A 21,068-nucleotide genomic window follows, 5' to 3' on the forward strand; every position below is an offset into this window, starting at 1 on the left:
CTCCACACTCAGACTCAACAGACGGCCATAAGCCACACTTGGTCTTGACCTACTCTAAAGGATGTAGGGCAGGACTTCAGCTTGCAGCCATAGCACTCAGTGCCATCAGGTGTCCTCTCGGCAGGAGTCCTTGCTTCATCCAGCCAAGCAGTAGCGCTCAGGTGCAAGAGGAACTCCCCATCGGGCGGTGCAGGAACAGTACTGGCTTAAAAGCTTCACGTCCCCACAGTTGCCAACATCTTTGGCCTTACCCAGTTACATGAATCACCATGCTCAGGAGGCCCAAAGTATGAATTTTTCACCAGGTATGTATAGTTCCTCCCAGTCCAGATGCAATTTACCTATCAGGGGGTTTAAAAACAACAACTTCATTTTTTTTTTTAAGAACAGTTTAAGATTGACAGAAAAATTAGGAAGATGGTACAGAGAGTTTCTGTGTCCCCCAAATCCACTTTCCCCTATTATTAACTTCTTACATCAGTATGGTACACTTGTTACAATTAATGAACCAATATTTATACAATACTATTAGCTAAAGTCCATACTGTATTCATATTTCCTTCATTTTTACATAATGTCCTTTTCCTGTTCCAAGACCTCATTGAGGATATCTCACTACATTTAGTTGTCATGTCTCCTGAAGCTCCTCTTGTTTGTGATAATTTCTCAGACTTTCCTTGTTTTTGACGACCTTGACAGTTTTGAGGATGGGTCAGGTATTTTGTAGACTGTCCCTCAGTTGGAATTTATCTGATGTTTATTTCATGATTAGACTAGGGTTATAGGTTTTTAGGAGGAAGACCACAGGTGAAGTGCCATTTTCATCACATCATATCAAAGTTACATACTATCAACTATTGTGCTGACCTGTTGCTACTGACCTTGATCACCCGGATGAGGTTTGTCGGATTTCTCTATTGTACACTTACTCTTTTCCCCCCATTTCCATAATGTATTCTCAGAAAAGAAGTCACTACATGCAGCCCACAGTTAAGAATTGGGGAGTTATATTCCCCCTCCTTAAGAACTGAGTATCTGTATATAGAATTTGGAATTCTGTGTGGGAGATTTATCTTTTCTTCCCATTTGTTCATATATTTGTTCAGTTATTTATATCAGTATGGATTCAAGGATATTTATTTCAGACTTTCTGTTACAATTTAATATTACTTTATTTATTTTATTGCTTAAAACTTTCAAGCTTTGGTCATTGGGAACACTTTCAATTGGCCCCTATGTTCTTTGACATACCCCCATCATTGTGTGTGTGTGTGTGTGTGTGTGTGTGTGTGTTTAGCATTTCGTTACTTTCTGGCCCTATAAGATTATACTACAGGTTCATCTTGTATATTTCCTGCCCAAGTCCTAGAAACAGCCATTTCTCCAAGGAGCCATGGATCCTTTTACTGAAGAATGGTATTAGAAACCAAGATCTCAGTAGTGCATGTGCTTGTTGCTATGGAATAGCATTGCTTCTAGCCCCTTTCAGCTGATAGAGCAAGGAAACATACATGTGTATACTAACCCGTGTATATACATATCTATGACTATTTCTGTATATCATCATCTGCATCTACATTAAGCTAAACACAAATTCATATTGATACCTCCAATTCTAATCCATCACCACATGGATCATTCTAGCGTCCTCCTCAGGAGGTCATTTTCTGTCATAAGCAATGTTGCTAAGTAACATAGCAGACATATGTTTATCTGTTTCCAGGGAACAGAGCTTGACAGTTAACCAAAGGTCAAATTCCCATGCTGAGGAAAAGGTTTTGTTAAGCCCTTCCCCATTCTCATCAGTGGCTCCCCTGCTCTGTGGATAAAGAACAAACTCCTTGGCCTACAAGGCTCTGCAGTGACCTGGCCTGCTGCCAAGTCCAGCCTCATCCCCTACCACGTTCCTTCACGAGCGCCCCATGGCAGCCACACTGGTCTCCTACTCGCATACTCACCATGCTCTCTTCTGCCCCAGGGATCTTGTCGGTGCTCAGCCCTCTGCTGCACTTCCAGCACTGCACTCTTTACCTGGCTGCCTTCTACTCATTCTTCCCATCTCAGCTCAGTCCTCACTTTCATAGGAAAGCCATCCCTATCCCCAAGGCTAGGTCGGCACCCTTGTTTGAGGCTCGCACAGCACTGTGTGCCTTGGCTCGTAGCACTTACTACAGCTGCAACGTTACATTTCCGTATCCCTTTCTCCCACTAGAATACGAGCGTCTCCAGGGTAGGGATGGAGTCCACCTAGTTAGACTACCTAGTTAGCTAGTATATAGTAGGTGTTCAATAAATATTTGCTCACTTTCTCTGTTCTTTATTCAATGAGTACTAAGCAAGGACCTCCTAGGTGTCAGTCCCTTTTCTAGCATCTGGGGTACAGCAGGGAGGGAAACAGGCAAAGCCCCTACTTTGTTGGCACTTATTTTTTTAGTGCAGGTGGCAATAAACAAAGAAACTGATGTCAGAAGTTGATAAAGAGTAAACGGAGCAGCTGCTGTTTTTAAAAGGATGGTCCGGGAAGGATGACATTGAAGCAAAGATGGAGGAAGTGAGGGAAAGGAGTGAGTGCTGGGGATATCAGGAGGAAAACTGTCCCAGGCAGAAGGAACAGCTAAGGCAAAGGCAGTGAGGCAGTACTGTGCATGACCGAGGGAAGGAACGGTGAGTACTTTAAGGGAAGTGTCTCATCTAAATGCACATGACCCATTCTAGGTCCATTTTGCAGATGAGGAAACTGAGTCTTAAGAGTGGAGCCCATTACACAAAGGCACACAAATGTGGGGGTACAGCTGGGATTTGAACAGGAGTTGGGGCCAGAGCTAGCTTCCCTTTGAAGTCCCTAACAACATGTCAAGCCTCTGGAATGTGGGGAGGAGATGATGGCCTTCCTAGCTGTGGTGCTATGCTATGCCGGCCTCAAAGGCACAGGCACCCAGCTTCCAGGGTGACCTCCAGTCTCCTGGTTGGTGAGGACTACCCAGGCCTCAGTCAGGCTCTGCCAGGTGGCTGAGGAGCCAGGACAGGGCATTCACATTTGGCTGTCCTCCCAGATGGCCGACCTCTGCTGGCTGTCCCAGTGACCCCAGAGCCTGCATTTTCATGATCCCCATGGACAGAGGTGGACACCGAGGCTAAGAGAGGTAAGGGAACTACCTGGGGCCACTCAAGTCAGCCGGCCACTGAGTCTTCCCGGAAACTCCATGATCTTTGGAACAATCCTCTTTCTGGGCTTGGCCTGGGCCCCCAAAGAAGGAATGTCTCCTTGAATTTTGTGCTCTGGGCATTTCACTCAACTCACCTTAATCTCTCCCCGTAAAGGAAGGAAATGTCACCCCACTCACTACCTACTCGCCCACCTCTACCTGCTGGGTTCCAGGGGATCAGACATGGGCCCTGTTGTCCAGGAGCCTCCAGTCTGGTGGAGGGGCTGGCCCTTCAACAGAACAGCGCACCCGTCAGAGCTAAAAGGCAAAGGGCGCGCCGAGGTGGCGAGCGTGTGTGAGAGCCAGGCAGGCAGCCCAGGGGAGGAGGCGCCAGGGCTGGGCCTTGGAGGACTAGGGTGTGCGTGGCCACTGACAGTGCCCCAAGAGAGCACCCCTCTTAGGCTGTGCGCTCCACTGTCCCACAGAAGAAAAAAAGAGCAGAGAAAGGGGGGAGGGGGTTCGTCCGATGCCTCCTTTCAGCCTTCAGGTGGCGCCCTTGAGCCACAGACCCGCACGCGCCTGAGGAGACAGTCGGGACCTAAGGACCTCAGAGAGGACCCGGGGTCCTACCCGAGGGCTGTGTGTGGGGAGGTGGGGGGGACAGAGGTGGGGAGGGGGAGGGGCATCTGGGGTTGGCGCAATAGGGGCTGCCCGGCGGTGGGGACAGGCAGGCGGCGGGGGAGGGGTCTTCTCCAGCAACCCCCCCGCCCCGCCCCTGCGCCCGGGGACCGCGGGCTCAAAGCTCCAGTGCCCTAAGCCCGGGCGCTGGCGGTGCAGACCTGCCCTGAGCGCAGGGGAGGGAGGATGGGTTGGCACCCTCACACCCTCACCCCGGCCCATCACCCGCCTCCCCGTCCCTCCCGGCGCTAACTCTCCCGGCGCCCTCGCCGGCCGCGGGCGGAGCTCCATCCGCGGCGCTCCGCGGTCCCCGGCCCCCGCCCCTTCCCCTGTCCCTCCGTCCCCGGAGCCCCCCAGAGGCCGCCACCGCCGCCGTACAGCTCCGCGCGGCGCGAGCAGGTACGTGCGCCTCGGCAGCGCTCCGGGCCGGGCCGGGCCGGGAAGGGGGCGGGAGCGGGGAGGGCGAGGCAGTGGCGGCCAGGCCCGCGCCCTCCGGGCTGCGCCGCAGGAGAGACCCCGGCGGGCGGGCGCCGGCTGCAGGGAGGCGGGCGGGCGCCCGGGGAGGACGCACCCTCGCCCGCCCTTCGCCGCCCGCGTGGGAGGCAGGGAGGGAGGCCGGCACAGGTACGCACGCGGAGGGGGTGTCGCGAGGGGCGGCTGGAGGCTGAGGGCCCGAGGCGGGGGACGGCGGCGAAGGACAGCTAGCCTGACCTCGCGGCCCGCCGAAGGACAAGCGGCGAGGGCACCCGCTGCGTGCCGGCCCCGCGGAACCCGGCCTCCCTGGGCCGCCTGGCCTCCCTGCTGCGGGCGCCGCCCGGTCCGGTCCGGCCTGGCCGGGCGTGCCGCGTTTACGGTCAAGGGCAGGAGCAGGGGGTGTGAACTGCGGGCCGGCGGGCGCGGGGGGCAGCGGCGCTCTGGGCTTTTGCGCGGAACTTTGGGTATGACAGCGTGGACCTGCGTGTGCGTATCTGCGCGCACCAAGGCTTTGTGTACAACTCCTGCGTGTGCCTGTCCATTGGGTATTGTGAAGCTTCACCCACATCCACCGTGCGTACGTCTCCCGCTGTGTCCGTGCCCGCGGTGGGTGGGCTGTTGGGCCGGCGGGTCTCGGTGGATCTGGCGTGCATTTTAGCAGTCCTAGGAGTAAAGAGCGAGAGCGTGTGCGTGTGTGTGTGTATGTATGTATGTGTAACCAGTTCCGCCCCCTCCTGGGGTGTGCGTACTAGTGTGGCCCGCAGATCTGTGGGTCACACTACGTGGCTTCCAGGTGCCTGTGGGTACTACGCGTGGGGACAGCCCCTGGGGGGCTGAGTGTGGAACTGGAGTGTTTCCTTCAGGACCTGTCCGACTACATATGAAATCGGAGGGTAACTGGTGGGGTTGTGGGGTGTGGGCGCTGGGCACGGTATGCTGTCAGTTTGTTTTTGCTTATGTTTGGGTAATTGACCCGGCATGGCCTTGTGTAACTAACTAGTGCATATCGCTGAACCTGTGCATGAGAGAAAGAGAGAGACATCCTAACTTGGGGGGAGAAGGAACCTCTCTTTTCTCTGCCCCCTCCCTCTGGCATCCTATTGAAAAGTTTTAGGTTTCTGCAGGGTGAAGGAGAGTCCTGCTCCCAGAACTTGTGTGCCCCGGATTCCTTCTGGGATATGGAGGCATCGATATGTCAGTCGGGGAAGGGGTTTCTGGGCCATGTTATGGGCTGAGTTCTATGAAAGGTGCTGGGGGGGGGGCACATCTGAGCACCGACTGCCCGGCCCTGTTTCCACTCAGGAAATGCTTTTGGTGCTGAGAGTAAAAAGCCAACCAACACACCTTTCCTTTCTATTCACTGGGAAGTGAAAGCAGTCTGGGCTGGGACTGAGGACCCAGACAGAATTCAGACGTATCCCTGCCCTTGAAATGCTCACTGCTGCTGTTAAACAGTTGGAATAAGGGGAGGGTCTCTGAGTGAGGGCTGGCAGAGCCAGGGAGTGAGGGTGCAGTGATGACGCTGGTATGGGCTTGCAGAGTTGCAGGGAACCGGCATTCAATGCCTGGCCCCCACATACACACCACGGGGGGCTTGGCCATGTTTCATTCCTGATTGAGTGGCTGGTGAAGGTTACACAAGGTACTCCTGAGTGAGGTGCCGGGTTCAGGGCCCAACAGGTAGTAGGTGCTTAGTAAACATTTACTAAATTGGGACTTGGAAGGAGGGATGTAGTGACAGAAATGGGTTGTAAGTGGACACAGGCTTTGTACTCAGATGAAAGGCCCTGTGTGTGCTAAGAGGAAGTGTCTGATGCAAGTTCATATTAGACGGAAGGTCAGAAAGATTGAAAAATGTGCCTTCCTGCACTGAGACGCTTTGAGTTTCATTCATTCGATTCATTGATTCTCACTCCATTCATTTGCTCGTGTTTTCACACACACACCACAGAGCACCAGAGAATAAACTCAAGTGTGAGAATCATGTGTATGTAGAACGTGTGAACCACTCTGCCCCTGGGGGGCTCGGTGCTGTGTGGGGACTTGTGTGCCTTGGGCCCTGGGTGCGTGTACCGTCAGGACATCAGTGTGTGCATGGAACGGCACAGCTCCGCTGTGGGATCAGGACTCATGCAGGCCAGGTGGGGAAGGGGTGAGGGGACCTGGCGAGGACCCAGGCACCAACTCCAGCTGAGTGCTGTGAGGGAATGGGGTGGCCAGATTCTTCCATTTTGTAAGAGAAGCCAGAAATTCAAAGTTTAAAATGTAAAATCTTTTGCTTTTTATACATTAGCAACTAATTCACCAAAAACAAATGAACAGACCAGGAACAAAACAAAGCAAAAACTTCTATGAGCCAAATATGGCCCACAGGCTGTAAGTTGGTATGCTTTGATGGGAATGCCCACGTGCTGTCTGTCGTCCGTGCAGGTGTGTGTTCGGGTACTTGGGTGGATATCTCCTCTTTGCAGCACAGAGCTTGCTCCCTGCTCACCTTCCCCCCCCACCCTGTGTCCTCCCCCTGCTTCTGTTGACATAAAGGTATTTGAGTTTGACCTTAGTCTTGGCTCAAGTCTGCTCCTTCCTCTTTGCCCTCTCTGCTCTGTCCTTCACAACCTGCTGGCTCCCTTGCTGGACCCCTGTCCTCCACTCTGTTCCCTCCCATCCCGGCAGTTCTCCTGCCTTCTGAAACCCAGGCAGATCCCAGCACTTCCAGCTCCAATACCTCAGCTCCTTGTCACTCTTTGGCTCCTTGGCGTGGCTCAGAGTGCTTTGTGAGCCAGCCTCGGCTGGCCTCTGAGGCATCTCGTTCCACTTCCCGGAATGCCCTCATCCCGTCTCCCTGCTAGAGAATTTCCAGCTCATCCTCAGAGGTCTGCCTCACATGCCACCAACTCCCAGAAGCTCCCTTGACTTTCTCCTCTTTGTTCCTACAACACCTTCGTCATCTCCACCACCCATGCACTATTTTATGACATCCTCACAACAACCTTATGAAGGAGGCATTTTCTTTATTCCCATTTTACAGTTGAGAAGACTGAGTCTGGAGAGGTCACATCACTTGTCCAACCTCAAGTGGCAAAGCTGGGATTTGAACCTGTTATCCACTCTGTCTAAATCTCTTGCATCATAATAGTAGCTCATTTCTAATACTTACTGAGCACTTGCTGTCCTGAGTACTTTACATGGGTTATCTAAATCCCTGCACCAGCCCTGTGAAGTCTGGAGTTGGGGTATTATTGTCATTTTATAGATGGGAAAACTGAAGCCCAGAGAGGATAAGTGAATTGCCCAAAGCCATTGACAAGCTCCCCCAGGTGGGAACTGTGTCTGACTCACCTTCACATGCTCGGGGACTCGTGTGATGTCCTGCCACCAGGAGGTACTTGGTAGAGGTTTGTTAAATTCAACTGACTTTCTGTTTTCTCTTCTAGCTGCCAAGGGGCCAAGGGATGAGCTGGGGCCCTCCTTCCCAATGGCCTCTCACCCTGGTCTGGAACTGAAGACACTGAGCAATGGTCCCCAGGTCCCAAGGAGACCGTCTCCCCCGGGCCCAGCAGCCCCACCCAGAGAGGGTGTGGATAATGCCTGCTTCTCCTCGGAGGAGCATGAGACCCATTTCCAGAACCCTGGGAACACCAGACCGGGCAGCTCTCCCAGTCCCCCAGGGGGTGTCCCCTCACTTCTTCGATCCCAGCGGGATGATCTGTCCCTACATTCAGAGGAGGGGCCAGGCCTGGAGCCCGTGAGCCGCCCAGTGGATTATGGCTTCGTTTCTGCCTTGGTTTTCCTGGTGAGTGGGATCCTCCTGGTGGTGACAGCCTACGCCATCCCCCGAGAGGCCCGCGTCAACCCGGACACAGTGACAGCGCGGGAGATGGAACGACTAGAGATGTACTATGCCCGCCTGGGCTCCCACCTGGACAAGTGCATCATCGCGGGCCTGGGGCTGCTCACGGTGGGCGGCATGCTCCTGTCGGTGCTGCTCATGGTCTCCCTGTGCAAGGGCGAGCTCTACCGCCGGCGGACCTTCGTCCCCGGCAGGGGCTCCAGAAAGACCTATGGCTCCATCAACCTGCGCATGAGACAGCTCAATGGGGACGGGGGCCAGGCCCTGGTGGAGAACGAAGTTGTCCAGGTCCCAGAGACTAGCCACACTCTCCAGGTCTCTTAAATGAGACCCCACTTTATCTGGCTGCTTTAGCTGCAGGGCCACAAGGCCCCAAAAGGCCACAGGTTTCAAACTGAGCTCCACATAGGGCCCGTGGAAGGAGCACTGGGTGCCAGAGGGAGAGCCCAGGGCCGGCCCAGGCCCCACGTGGGCGAGCAGCCCACTGATCTGTTTTGTAGCTGAGGTTTTGCATAAGGTTTTGTTCGGAAGATGGCTTCTGCTGCTAAAAATACAAACGTTTGGAAACTGCTTCTCTTGGAGGATGAGGTTTCTTGGCATTTCCGAGGATTGGGAGCTTTTGAAAGATTGCCCTTCCCATTCCTCATGCCTTGGGGAATTCTAGGACCTCCTTATCAGCTGAGTGAGGGCACTGGATGACCTTGGGCCCCTTTCAGCCTTGACCATTTAAGTGGGAGGTGGCTTCATGATGAGGGAGGAAGTCAGTACTGAGGTGACCCCTTAGTACTCCCACTGCCTGAACTATGATCCTCCCCTCACTGGGCCTCAGTCGCCCTGTCTGCAAAGTGAGGAAGTTGGACTGGATGATCCTTCAGCCCCCTCCAGTTCTGCCCAGCCTCTGCCTCTGGCCACCCCCTGACACTAACCATTCTCCCTGCCATTTTCTGGCCTTGACCTCGGTGATCATATCAGGCAGGCGACAGCTCTCGTGGTCCTGCCAAAGAGCTCCATGGTCAGGCTGGGTTCAATCCAGAGTTTGCCACAGCCTGGGTTTGGGTTTTGGGGTCTATCTTCCTGCAGTGACTAATTTTCTGCAGCGGCATATTTTACAGAGCCAAGTGCACAATTTCTCTGAGTTCTCTTGGTAGAAGGATCTCACATACAAGAAAGGTGAGGGCTTTGTTGCAGTTCTGTTGGCATGAGGCAGGCCTTTATTACCCTCTCCTCCCCAGTAGTATGTCTCTTGGTTCTTGCCTTATTCTGGTAGGAGAAAAAAATTGTTTTTAATGCTGTATTTGTGACCTCACTGTCCCCACTTAGTAGTAAAGTGCAGCCCCAGTTTATCTGGGGAGAATTCAGGCACATTTGGGTGGCCTGGACATGCTGGCCATGTTGACTGCTGTTTGTTCTCTTCTCTTGTGGAATGTTCCAGGCTCTTCCAGACTCCCTTTAAATCCCTGACAAGGTGAGAAAGTAGGCCCTGGGGTGGGGAGGGCAAGGAGATACAGGTGTTTGAGGACTGTGGAGAGGCACCCTTCAGTCCAGATGGCCCTAGAGGGCTTCAAGAGCACATGCCTTCTAGGCCACTGGTATGAAGACCCCAAAGGGGCCCTTTCAGTGAGCCCCTGCCACATGCAGGTCCCACTTGCTCCGTGCCCATTGGCCATGTGGGCCGTGGATCCTGCCTCTCGGGTGGGGGTGGGGGGCGCGGCATGGGGTCTGTAGGGTAGACAGGCCCTGATCAGCTGTAACATGAACCTGCAGTCCTGTGAGTTGAACATCTGGGCAGTGTAATATCACAGCTTCCGTGACAGATCAAATTTCTGCTCCTGCTGGCAGGTTTTGACAGGAACAGAGGGCTGGGGGAGGGCCAGAGGGGACAAGGGTTGTGTAGCGTGGCCTGCTGGGTTCTGTTGTAGTGTGGAAGGGGTGTGAAAGGAACAAAGCCCCGAGATAGTGAAAGATGCACTAGTCCTGAGCTTCCACTGCTTTGTCAGTTTCTCCCCAGCTCCAAGCAAGGCGTAGTAGCGGAAAGTGGCATGAACCGTTCTAGGTAAACGACAGTGGAATTGGACATCCCAAATAATGGGCTAAGGCTTTTCAAATCCGTGTTAATAACAAAAATATCAATCCAAGCCATATGGATTTCTGTGAGAGTGGGGAACTCATTTGGATACTAAACCTGTTGAGTGGATGCATCTGGGACCATCAATTCATATCAGTTTATTATTTAGGGGCTAAATCTGTTCGAAGATTAAATCCCACGAACCTCAGGTTTTTCTAAGCCAGAGAAGCCTGCTTTGCATTCTAAAGTAGAAACTCCATGAGAAAATGTGCACAACGGATCGAGGCAGGCATTACCCTGTCAGTGAATTAAGAAAACTTGAGAGATGCCAAAAAACATCTCCCCAAGATTGCAGCTGAAATCTCTCAGCTGGTGGATCAGAAACAGGTTTAAGAAGTTGAGGAAGAGCATGGAATAGGGTGCTGAGAACTTTCTTCACAGGATTTTTTTTGGTAAGCATAGAGTTGTCCCAAGAGCCCTTGTTGGTTGCTAGAATGTGCCACACCACCAGGAAGTGCCTCTCCCACCCAGCATTCCTCTAGGGCCCCCAAACCTTGCTTTTCCTGGCGCATCAGAACAGATATCGATTTTGGAGTTGGTATAAGACCTGGATTTAAATCCAGGTTCTGCCATATACTGGCTGTGTGATCTTGGGAAAGTTACTCCACCTTTCTGAGTCTGGGTTACTTTATCTGTGAAGTGAGATTAATGAAAGCTCTGCCTGCAGAGGGGGTGCAGATTAGCAGTAAAATAGAGATCTGCATGGTATGAGGTCCAAGAACAATGAGGCTCTCCTTCCCTTCCTCAATTGGGGAAGGCTGAAACCTACAACAAGGCCTAAACCCTCATGGTCAACCCTTCTGCATCTCTCCTCTCAGCCCTCATGTCTGACCCACTAGCAGATCTTGTCAGCGCCATTTCCAGAATATGATCGCTGTCTACCCTCAGCTGCCGCCATCTGGTCCAGGTTGCTCACTGGTGATGTGGCTTTCTCTCCTACTCCCCTCCCCACCCCAGTTCATCCTCCACTTGGTGGCCAGAGGAAGCTTGTTAAGAGGGTAGTCAGGTCATGTCACTCCTCTGCACAAAACTGTCCTATGCCTCCCTTCTACTCCAGGCAAGAGCCAAAATTCTCATCATAGCCAGAGGCGGATTTAGAGCAAGACTAGCAAAGCTTACATGTCCAGACAGCTCATTTGCGCAGGCCCTGAACCAGATTTTGTATTTGTGATTTTGATTTATCTTTCCACATCAGCTTCAGGTCCCCCCAAACCCATGACCATTCCTCACAGTGGTTCCAAGGCCCTATGCCATCTGGCCCCCGTACCTCTCTGACCTCACCTCCCATTCCTCCCACACTCCCTCACTCCACTCCAGCCACATTTGCTGTGTGCCCTTCTTTGACCTTGCTGGGCAGGGTTGCACCTGAGGGCCTTTGCACGCTGTTTCCTCTGCCTGGTAGGCACTTCCCCTCGTGTCTGTGAGGCCCACTCCCTTACCTCCTTAGGGGCTTTGTTCAAATATCAGCTTCTCCGTGAGGCCTTTGCTGAAATCTTACCCTCCCCCAACCTTATTCCCACTCCTTACCCACTTTATTTCTCTGGCGCACTAACCACCACCCAGCAGCCCGGGTTGCAAGCTCCATGAGAGCTGGCATTTTGGTCTCACTGGTTCATGTTGCACTCTCAGTGCTAGAAACACGTTTGATGCTTAGTGTAATAGGTGTTCATTTTTGAATGGATGAATGAATAAATATGACAAAAGTCAGCTATGCCTGCCAGTGCCGCAGGGCCCTCTGCAGGACCCCAGAGCCCCACAGTCCCTTCCCCGCCTCCTGGAGTCCTCTCGAAGGGCGAGAATCAGTTGCGCAGAAGATCACATGCCCAGAAGTGTTGAAGGAACTTATTTTGTCACTGGCCCTGCAGCTGGAGCTCATGGACCCATCTGCCTTCCCCTCTCTGGGCCTTGGTATGGCATTTATGTGGAAGAGTTAGAGGGGTCTCCTTGATGGAGGAAGACCCCTCTCCCCTGCCTTGCTGGGACATAGCCAGGTCCCTGCTAGACCTGGGAGACATTTGCTGGGTGCTTAGGAGCCTGTGAAATACACCAGCTTGGGACCCCAGGATCTGTTATCACATCTGCTCACTTCCCCAGGTGTCTCCCTGTGTCTTCCCCAGGTGACTTCCCCAGGTGTCTCCCTGTGTCTTCCCCAGGTGACTTCCCCAGGTGTCTCCCAAGTGCCTGCGGCCCAAGATGCCACTGTATTGCTCCCTTCCTGTGAAGGGAATAAGCATTGCCTTCCCTGAGATTCTCTTTAAAATGTGCCTCCCAGGCTGGGCGCAGTGGCTCATGCCTGTAATCCTAGCAGTCTGGGAGGCTGAGGCGGGAGGATCGCTAAAGGTCAGGGGTTCGAAACCAGCCTAAGCAAGAGCAAGACCTTGTCTCTACTCAAAATAGAAAGAAATTAATTGGTCAACTAAAAAATATATAGAAAAAATTAGCCAGGCATGGTGGCACATGCCTGTAGTACCAGCTACTCGGGAGGCTGAGGCAGGAGGATCACTTGAGCCCAGGAGTTTGAGGATGCTGTGAGCTAGGCTGATGCCACGGCACTCTAGCCTGGACAACAGAGACTCTGTCTCAAAAAAAAAATAAAATAAACTGTCCCTCCCTGCATGTACACATCTGTAAACATACACATGCACATGTGTGTGAGCACACATCTGCATGTATGCACACACACACACAGAGCTTTCTCGTCTGACCTAGCTCCGAAGCCAAGGACATACACTCTTGTGAAGCAGCTCCAGCCAAGGCATCTCTGATGACTGACAGTGTTTTCTCTCTCTCCACCAGCCGCAGGCCATGCCGTTCCCAGGTAGCTGAGCTCACAGCAACAGTGAAGTTTCCCCTCCCCAGGCTAAGCTAGGCTGGTGTCTCTGCGACCTTCCTGCTCCCCTCCACCTACTTAGCAGGTGGGAGAGAAATGTCCAGGAGTGTTTCCATTCTGCCATTCTGGACAGGACCGTGTGGTCATGGGCTGGGAACCAGGCGAGTCAGGTCCTGTTGGTCAACCCTTCCCTGTGGGCCTTTGGGCAAATCACTCCACCTCTTTGGTCTTCCAGAGAAAAATGGAAAATCTTCCTACTCTGTCTTCTCTGGGGGCTGGAGGATCAGGAAACACGAGCAGAGGGCTACCCAGAGCTGAGAGCAGGGTGCTCTGTGTCTGAAGAGCTTTGAAGGGGAAAGAGGAAGGGAGGCATTATGAAGTCACAGGAGTGCGTTCTGTCGGGAGAGGGGCTGTCAGTGGCCGGAGTCAGGGAGGGGCCCTAGAGAGTGGATTCGCCCTATGTTCCCCAGCAGATTTCATTTAGGGGAAAGAGAAGCTTGCTGAGATCTGGGTTGGAGTGGTAGGGAGCTCCTTGTCAGGGGAGGTATGCTAGCATTTACTAGTCAGGTGTTAGGTATCTTCAGGGATGGAGCATAGTGAAGTTGGGTAGGAACCTCTCTTTCGAAGATAGTAACACCCCCAGTCCTTCTGTATCTTCTCATCTTTGGCTCCTAAACCCTCTTCCCCACATCATTCCTCTTCCTAGATCAGGCAGTCCATGAGCAGATGGGCAGAACCAGGACAGCTGAATAGTGCAGAAGGTGGCAAGATTACCACTTTCCTCCTCCCTGGGGGACAAGTGCTTCTGAGCTTTCTTTTTTTATTTCTTCTTTAGTTGCAGAAAATAAATAAAATCACATACTTCTGAGCTTTCTTCCCACTCAAATCTCAGAGGGTTTGGGGGCAGGCCCCCTACCAAGTAGTCCATTGAACATGGTCTCTCAGGTAAGAGAGTGAGGGTGCTGCCTCCAGAGTCTACCTGGATGCTTGGTGGTGGTTTAATGCCTCTTAGTCTGTTTCCTCATCTGTAAAAGGGTGGTGCTAATAACAGCACCTTCCCCATAGGGCTGCAGCAAACAGTAAATGAAATGATAGCTGTCAAGCACATAGCACAGTGCCTGGTACTTCCTAATTGCTTGATAAATGTTAGCTATTTGCATTCATTCATTCATTCACACGATCTGCATTCTTTCCTGAGCTAGGCATTGTGGCATAGACACAGACCCTGCCCTGAGTTGGCTCCAGGCCACAGGCTGTCTGGGGCAGCAGGGCAGGGCAACTGCTGCTGTGAGGGGGAGGCACAGCAGGCTGTGTGTGCAGAGGAGGTATCTGATTGAGCTGGGGTCAGACAAGGCTTTCTGGAAAGGGGAGTGTCTAATGGGAATCTTAAACAACGAGGCAGGAGCCAGTGTGCGGTGAGGGTGGAGAGAGGGAAGGGCACTTGGGCCAGAGAGGGACAGCATGAGCAGAGAGGCTCAGAGGCCAAAAACAGCCCGGTGTGCACTGGGGCGAGGCTGGGTAGCAGGGAGGGCTGCAGGTTCTGTGCAGGAGTGTTGAGATGAGGCATGCTGAAGGGCAGGGCCCTCATGGTGGGGGCTTGTGTTTCATCATCTGTAGAATGGGGACAACCACAGTGCTAAAGTCTCAGGGTCATTTGAAGACTCTGAGTTCATGCAGGTTCAGTGCATTGCACATGCTGAGAGGTCACTGTCAGCTGTTATAATTGCTTGGAGATGTGTGTGGCAGGAAGAATCTTCTGATGTGAGATGCATTGTAGGGGTGACATTGGCACTGGGGAGGGCAGTCCATGGGACTCTGGATTCTAGCATTCCCTGCCCTTCTCTCAGGACTCCCACTGCAGCCAGAGGATATGATCTGAAGCTCCAGGCCTCCATTTCAGCAGCCCATCAGCAGCCTGTCCCTACTTGGTCTCTGAGCCACCAAGGTCAAAGTAGTGGCTGCTGCTCTTCTGGGCCTAGGGGCAGGTTAGTGAGTGGAAGGAACTTCTGGCAAGAAAGCTGGCCCCAGGGGAGCAGGGAGGGAGGAGAAGAAGGCGGCTTCCATGCCAACCTCTTCCTGGGTGGCGCAGTGTCTGGGCTAGTACTGACTTAGGGCCGAGGGCATTCAGCAAAAGCCATCTCTCTTCCTCTGCCATCTCTCTGTCTTTCCTTCCTCTAATCTCCCTATCCTCCTCCTCTTTTTGATTCCTCTCTCTGTGTCCACGTCTCATTTCATTGAAGTCGCTCATGGAGGTTAGGCTCCCACAGGAGAGCTGTTACTATTGCTGACTCGCCTGCCAGGCACCTGACTCTCCTCTTGAGAGTCCCATCCTCCCCCATCAGATTAGAGCAGGGGCCCAAGTGCAAATGCCTGCAGGACTCAGCAGGTGACATTAATGAACAAAGCAGGTGGCTGTGGGCAGCAGCAGGATCAAAGGGGGTGCCCGCTCCAGTTCTAGCTGGCAGTTACCCTGTGGTGGATGGGCTCAGCGTTGCCAGAGCTCCTGAGTTTTCAAGAGCAGCTGGACAGCTGGACTTTGCATGAGTAAAAGGGTGCTGAGAGGGATTATCCCACTGCCTGAGAATTGTGGCTGAGGCCAAAGCTGAGAACAAGGGAGTGTCCGATGAGATGCTACCTTCTGGGGCCAGACATCCACCCCCCACCCCATCCCTAGACAAGGGCTAATTTAATCACTAACAGAGATGAGGGCAAGCTCAAAAATGGGGCCGGCCTCCCAGCTGGAGGCTTGCTGAGCTGCAAGATTCGCAGATCACTTGAATGTTGCCCATCCAAGTGTCCTTCATTCATTCTTTCGACTAAGATTTGAGCACCCACTCTGTGCTAGGCTTTGGAGAGATGGCGATTGAACAGATGAAAAATGTAAGTAAAGTATTCTTTTTTTTGAGGCAGAGTCTCGCTTTGTTGCCCATGCTAGAGTGAATGCCGTGGCATTAGCCTAGCTCACAGCAACCTCAAACTCCTGGGCTCAAGCAATCCTTCTGCCTCAGCCTCCCAAGTAGCTGGGACTACAGGCATGCGCCACCATGCCCGGCTAATTTTTCTATATATATTAGTTGGCCAATTAATTTCTTTCTATTTATAGTAGAGACGGGGTCTCGCTCTTGCTCAGGGTGGTTTTGAACTCCTGACCTCGAGCAATCCACCCGCCTTGGCCTCCCAGAGTGTTAAAATTACAGGCGTGAGCCACCATGCCCGGCCTGTGGGCTGGCACTTTGAAACCTGTGATTTACATGTGAATTGGGAGGTTCTGGGGGAGAAGAGGAGGGCAGGTAAGGGGGTGGCACTGAACCCCATCAGGCCCATAGCCCACTTAGAGTCATGGAATCTCACAGGTGGTCAGGATCTTGGGAGAGCAAGGTCCATCCTTATCTCCACTTTATAGATGAGGAAATCCAAATGGGACAGGACTTTCCCAGTGTCACCACGGCTCAGGCTCCTGGCCTATCCGTCTCTGTATAGGTCCCTCACTTGAATCAATGTCGTGGGAACCAAGTAGCCTAAGGGATGAAACTGCTCCTGTGGGTCTAATCTGAAGGAGAGGGAGAGGGCCAGGCTATAGTTGAGGTAGGACAGGTCCCCTCCTCTCGGAATGCCTGCCTGTTTCCAGGAGAGAGCCATCCTGGACTGGGGAGCAGCAGACACTGTTTGGCCTAATCTGGACCAAAGTCCTCCCTCCAGCCGCTCCAGGAAAGGTGGGCGCTGACCAGGGTGCTGAACCTCTACGGCACCTTTGTCTTAACACTAAGCCTAGCTGAGGGGAGAAGGAGGTGGAAAGGAATGGGACCCTCATATTTTTGTCACTCAGGGACCTCCATAACTGTCTTGGGAAATGTTTAGTTGGAAAACCTTGAAATTGGAGCCAGGATTTCTGTGGTCTGTGTGGCTTTGGGAAAGTCACTCAACGGCCCTCAACCTGTTCTTTCGCCTGATCGGTAGAAAAGAGTAGCTTCCATCCTACTAAACTCAGAGGGCCCAGGTGAGCAGTACTTGGGGTCAGGTGACAGAGCCCTGCACAGAGAAGCCTCTCAAGGGCTCACCCTCACAGAGGGGCTTCCTGGACCTGTTTCTTCCCCTGTGGAATGGAGGCTGTGCTGGGCGGCTTCAGACGCTCCTTCTAGCTGGGGTGTTCTGGGACTGCGGCTGTGGATGGAAGTACTTGGAAACATGAGGCCCACTCTGCAAGCAGGACTGATTTAGGAGTCTTAGACCATCTTGGAAATTAGGCAGCACTGTTCCTTTTTCATAATCCTGATTTGGTTTTCCAGCTTCTGAAATGAGTTTGCCCAGGCATCCATGCTTCTCACCTGGAGAAGGTGTGAGGTCTGGGTACAGCAGTTCTACTGAAAAGAGCACTGGCTTTAGAACTAGGCTGACCTGGCTTCCAATCACAATTCCGCCACCCACACCCAGGGGTCCAGCACCTTGACTAATGCCACTAAGAATTTACCTTGGGTTGTTAGGGTACTACATGAGATGAGAGGCCTAGCACCAGATAAATGCTTGTTTCCTGCATTGGGAGTGAGGGCGGCAGCCCAAGGTTCCTCTCCTCTTTGTTCTTGAGCCCTACCCACATCCTCCCATATGGCTGCAGTAATAATAGTGGCCAGCCACGCCCACCAGGTCTCAACTACCTCTTCATAAGACACATTTTGGGGTTAGATCCTGCAGATCGGGATGATGGTCGTGAGAAAGTGCACACAGTGGGCTGAGAGTCATACTCACGTCTGCCTGATTCTGAGGTACCTGCTTGGCCTTGAGCAAATTACTGGACTTTTCAAAACCCTCTTTTTCTGGGCTAGAAAATGGGGATAATATCTCATTATGGTTATGATATGAAGATATAATATGTGCCATCTTATAAGTGTACTGCATTTCTAAAGACAGATGAAACACATCTGAGTGACCCAGGGAGGCAAGGGAATGGAGGGGATACTGGGGTAAAATTAGGGAAAACTTAAAATGAAAAGCTCTCGCATGCATTCATAATAATGTGCCATCAACCAAGAAGATAAACTCAATTCTTTGTACCTGATATCCAGGTGAAGGAAGAAGACATACAATTCATACACCTGGGCTTCTCAAACTTTACTGTGCATGAGTCACATGGAGAACTTGTTAAAATGCAGATTCTCATGCAGTAAGTCTGGAGTGGGGCTCGGATTCTGTTTCTAACAGGTTCCTGGGTGATGCTGCTGTTGCTGGTCTGAGCAGCCAGGATGTAGAAGGTCTTTCCCTCCTTTCTCAGTTCTCAAATTTGAGTGATTATATGAATCACAAGAGGAACTTGTAGAAACAGATTTGAAGGCCCTCCCCTCGAGATCTGGACTGGGGCCCAGCATGCACTGACATGTACTCAGAGCAGGCATCTTGGGCATGCAAGGCTGTGGTACCCATCTATGTCATGGTCCAAGGTGCAGGCAGACAGATTGGCTTGCCAGAGCTCTGTCCCAATGCCCCCTTCTGAATGTAGTGGTGGGAAGAGGGAATAAAGAAATTTTCCCCACATCCCTTGCCACATGGTTTGAGAGGCAATGTAGGTTCCAACAAATCAGATGCATTCAACTGAACCCTGAACTTGGAACTGAGCTGAGTGAGTGGGGTCAAGATGGTAGTATGAAGGGCATCCACTTTCTGGTGCAGATGTAGGCAGTTTCTGTGTGGCTCTGGAGCTCCTATTCCCCAAATCATGGTAATGATGATGTCATCCTGCTGCTCTCTGGACCCTAACCTTTTTGGTTAAAAAAACTACATTAGTTTGTGTACTGCAGCTGAACTAGAGGACTAAACCTTCAGCAGGACCCTCTCACTCTCTCATCTCTCTGAACCCCCGTCACACTGTGACTCTCACAACACTCACCTTATGTAGCTCATCTAAAACAGTATTCACGTGGTCATCCAGTGTCCTCTGTACCGTCAACCTCGTGTTCCTCTAAGCAGGGACTGGGCCCTCCACTTTGCACCTTCTACTGCCACTGAGTCAGGTATTCAAACCTCTTCCCTGGCTTTTTGAATTCTAGGGTCTGTCCTCAGTTACCTGGGCCTTGCCACCCCTCACTGCCTACCATCCAGCCTGCCACCCTTGCCTATGACCCACTCCTCAGGGCAGATTCAGGGTGAAGCACAGCTAGAGTGACTTGGGGTGTGCCTTGTATTATCCCAAAGGCAACCAAGGGGTGGAGACTTGGAAGCCTGCGTTTGAGTCTCTGCTTTGGTGCAAAAAGTTGATCATGGCCTAGAAGCATGCAAGTGTTATGACAGAGAAAACTGGGGATACGCATGTAGGGAATCTTTCCTCTCCTTGGTAGTGGGACCTGTCTTATTGGAACTGTAACAAAGTAGACAAGATTAGGTGACAGAAAACATGAATTGCTCCACAGATTCTAATTTTCCTCCTGTGAAGAGAAGCATGGATCAGTAACAGAATGGCATTAATGATGGCAGAAGGGAGGCCATGAGGGAAGCTGGGTTCCAAAGTAAGGTTGTTGGGACTTGCTAGCTGTTCTCTAACTATGTGTCAATAGGCACTGGCCATCCAGCACAGGAATGTAGCCTCCATTGTGAGCACAACACATTCTTGGAGTTTCGGTCTTAAGAGACTCGTGATAGCAGCTCATGATTCCATAGATAAATGCAATAAGAATCACAGCCAGTTCTGAGAACTGGGAGGAGACAAGCCAAGGAAGAGAAGGTCAGATGTGGGGGCTGAAATAGCCCAAGTGGTCTATGGCACTTCAGCATGAAAAACAATGATTTAGAACCAGACTTTTATTCTTCTTGTAAAGTAACTGGATGAACAATGACATTTCAAACCAAGAAAAGTGATATTGTGAATCTCTCTAAACCTGAAAAGGTCACGGGAACTTCCCTAGAGACAGAACCTGTCCTGTATCACACCCAGCCCAGCCCATCCCCAAAAGTCAAACCCAACTCCTCTATAGCTCACCAGCCATATGCACCCCAAGGTGGCTCTTATCAAAGCCATGGTCTGTTCCCCAAGTGGGGACTGGCTCTGATCTCTGCCTTGCTTGGCCTAGGTCAAAATTCTCCTTTTTAAAAATAAAGAGAAAAAAAAACCACAGTGGGATGCCACTTCACACCCACTAGGATGGTTATAAGCATGAAGAATAGCAAGTGTTGGTGAAGATGAGCAGAAACTGGAACCCTCACGCATTACTGGTGGGAATGGGAACTGATGTGGCTCCTGTGGAAAACAGCCTGGCAGGTCCTCAAAAAGTAGAACATAGGGTTACCACGTGATCCAGCAATCCCAATCCTTCGTATATACCCAAGAGAAGTGAAAACATCTGTTTACACAAAAACTTGTACATGAATGTTCATAGCACAATTATTCATAACAGCAAAAACAAATTCAACTGCCTGTCAACTGATAAACGGATAAACAAAATGTAATATGTCCAAACAATGTATTATTCAACCATAAAAAGGAATGAAGTACTGCTACATGAATGAATCTAGAAAACATTATGCTAAATGAAAGACCACATATGGAATGCTTCCGTTTATGAGAACTGTGCAGAATAGGCACATCTTTAAAGATAGAAGGTGGTGGTGGTTGCCTGGGGCTGAGGGGGGGGAATGAGGAGTCACTGCTAATGGGATGAAGTTTCTTTTTGAGGTGGTGAAATGTTCAGGCATTATATACGGTGATGGATGTACAACACTGTGAATATACTAAAATCCACTGAATTGTATACCTTAGAAGGATGAACTTCATGGGTATGTCAATTACATCTCAATAAAGCTATTATTATTAAAAAAAAAAAAAAGAGGAACCGGTTATTAAGTGCTGATGTTTATTGTTAAGGCTCCAATCTTTTGGGTTCTACAAAACATAGACCTGAAATATTGCTGCTTGGTCATTACTCATGTATCAAAGGAGAAAAATGGCCCAGACCAAAACAAACACCAACAGCTTGACTTGGA

General features: G+C 51.5%; 1 protein-coding gene across 1 annotated transcript; it reads left to right on the forward strand.

Annotated features, from left to right (window-relative positions):
- The first annotated feature begins 4,561 nt into the window (after nt 1-4,561).
- Nucleotides 4,562-10,999, forward strand: TMEM74B (transmembrane protein 74B). The gene is made up of 2 exons (XM_076011004.1): nt 4,562-4,784; nt 7,733-10,999. The coding sequence occupies exon 2, from the start codon at nt 7,774-7,776 to the stop codon at nt 8,470-8,472; it is 699 nt and encodes a 232-aa protein (XP_075867119.1). The 5' UTR covers nt 4,562-4,784; nt 7,733-7,773; the 3' UTR covers nt 8,473-10,999.
- Nucleotides 11,000-21,068: the final 10,069 nt, after the last annotated feature.

The sequence above is a fragment of the Microcebus murinus genome, chromosome 16 (assembly GCF_040939455.1).
Source record: "Microcebus murinus isolate Inina chromosome 16, M.murinus_Inina_mat1.0, whole genome shotgun sequence".
In the NCBI taxonomy this organism is placed as follows: Eukaryota; Metazoa; Chordata; class Mammalia; order Primates; family Cheirogaleidae; genus Microcebus; species Microcebus murinus.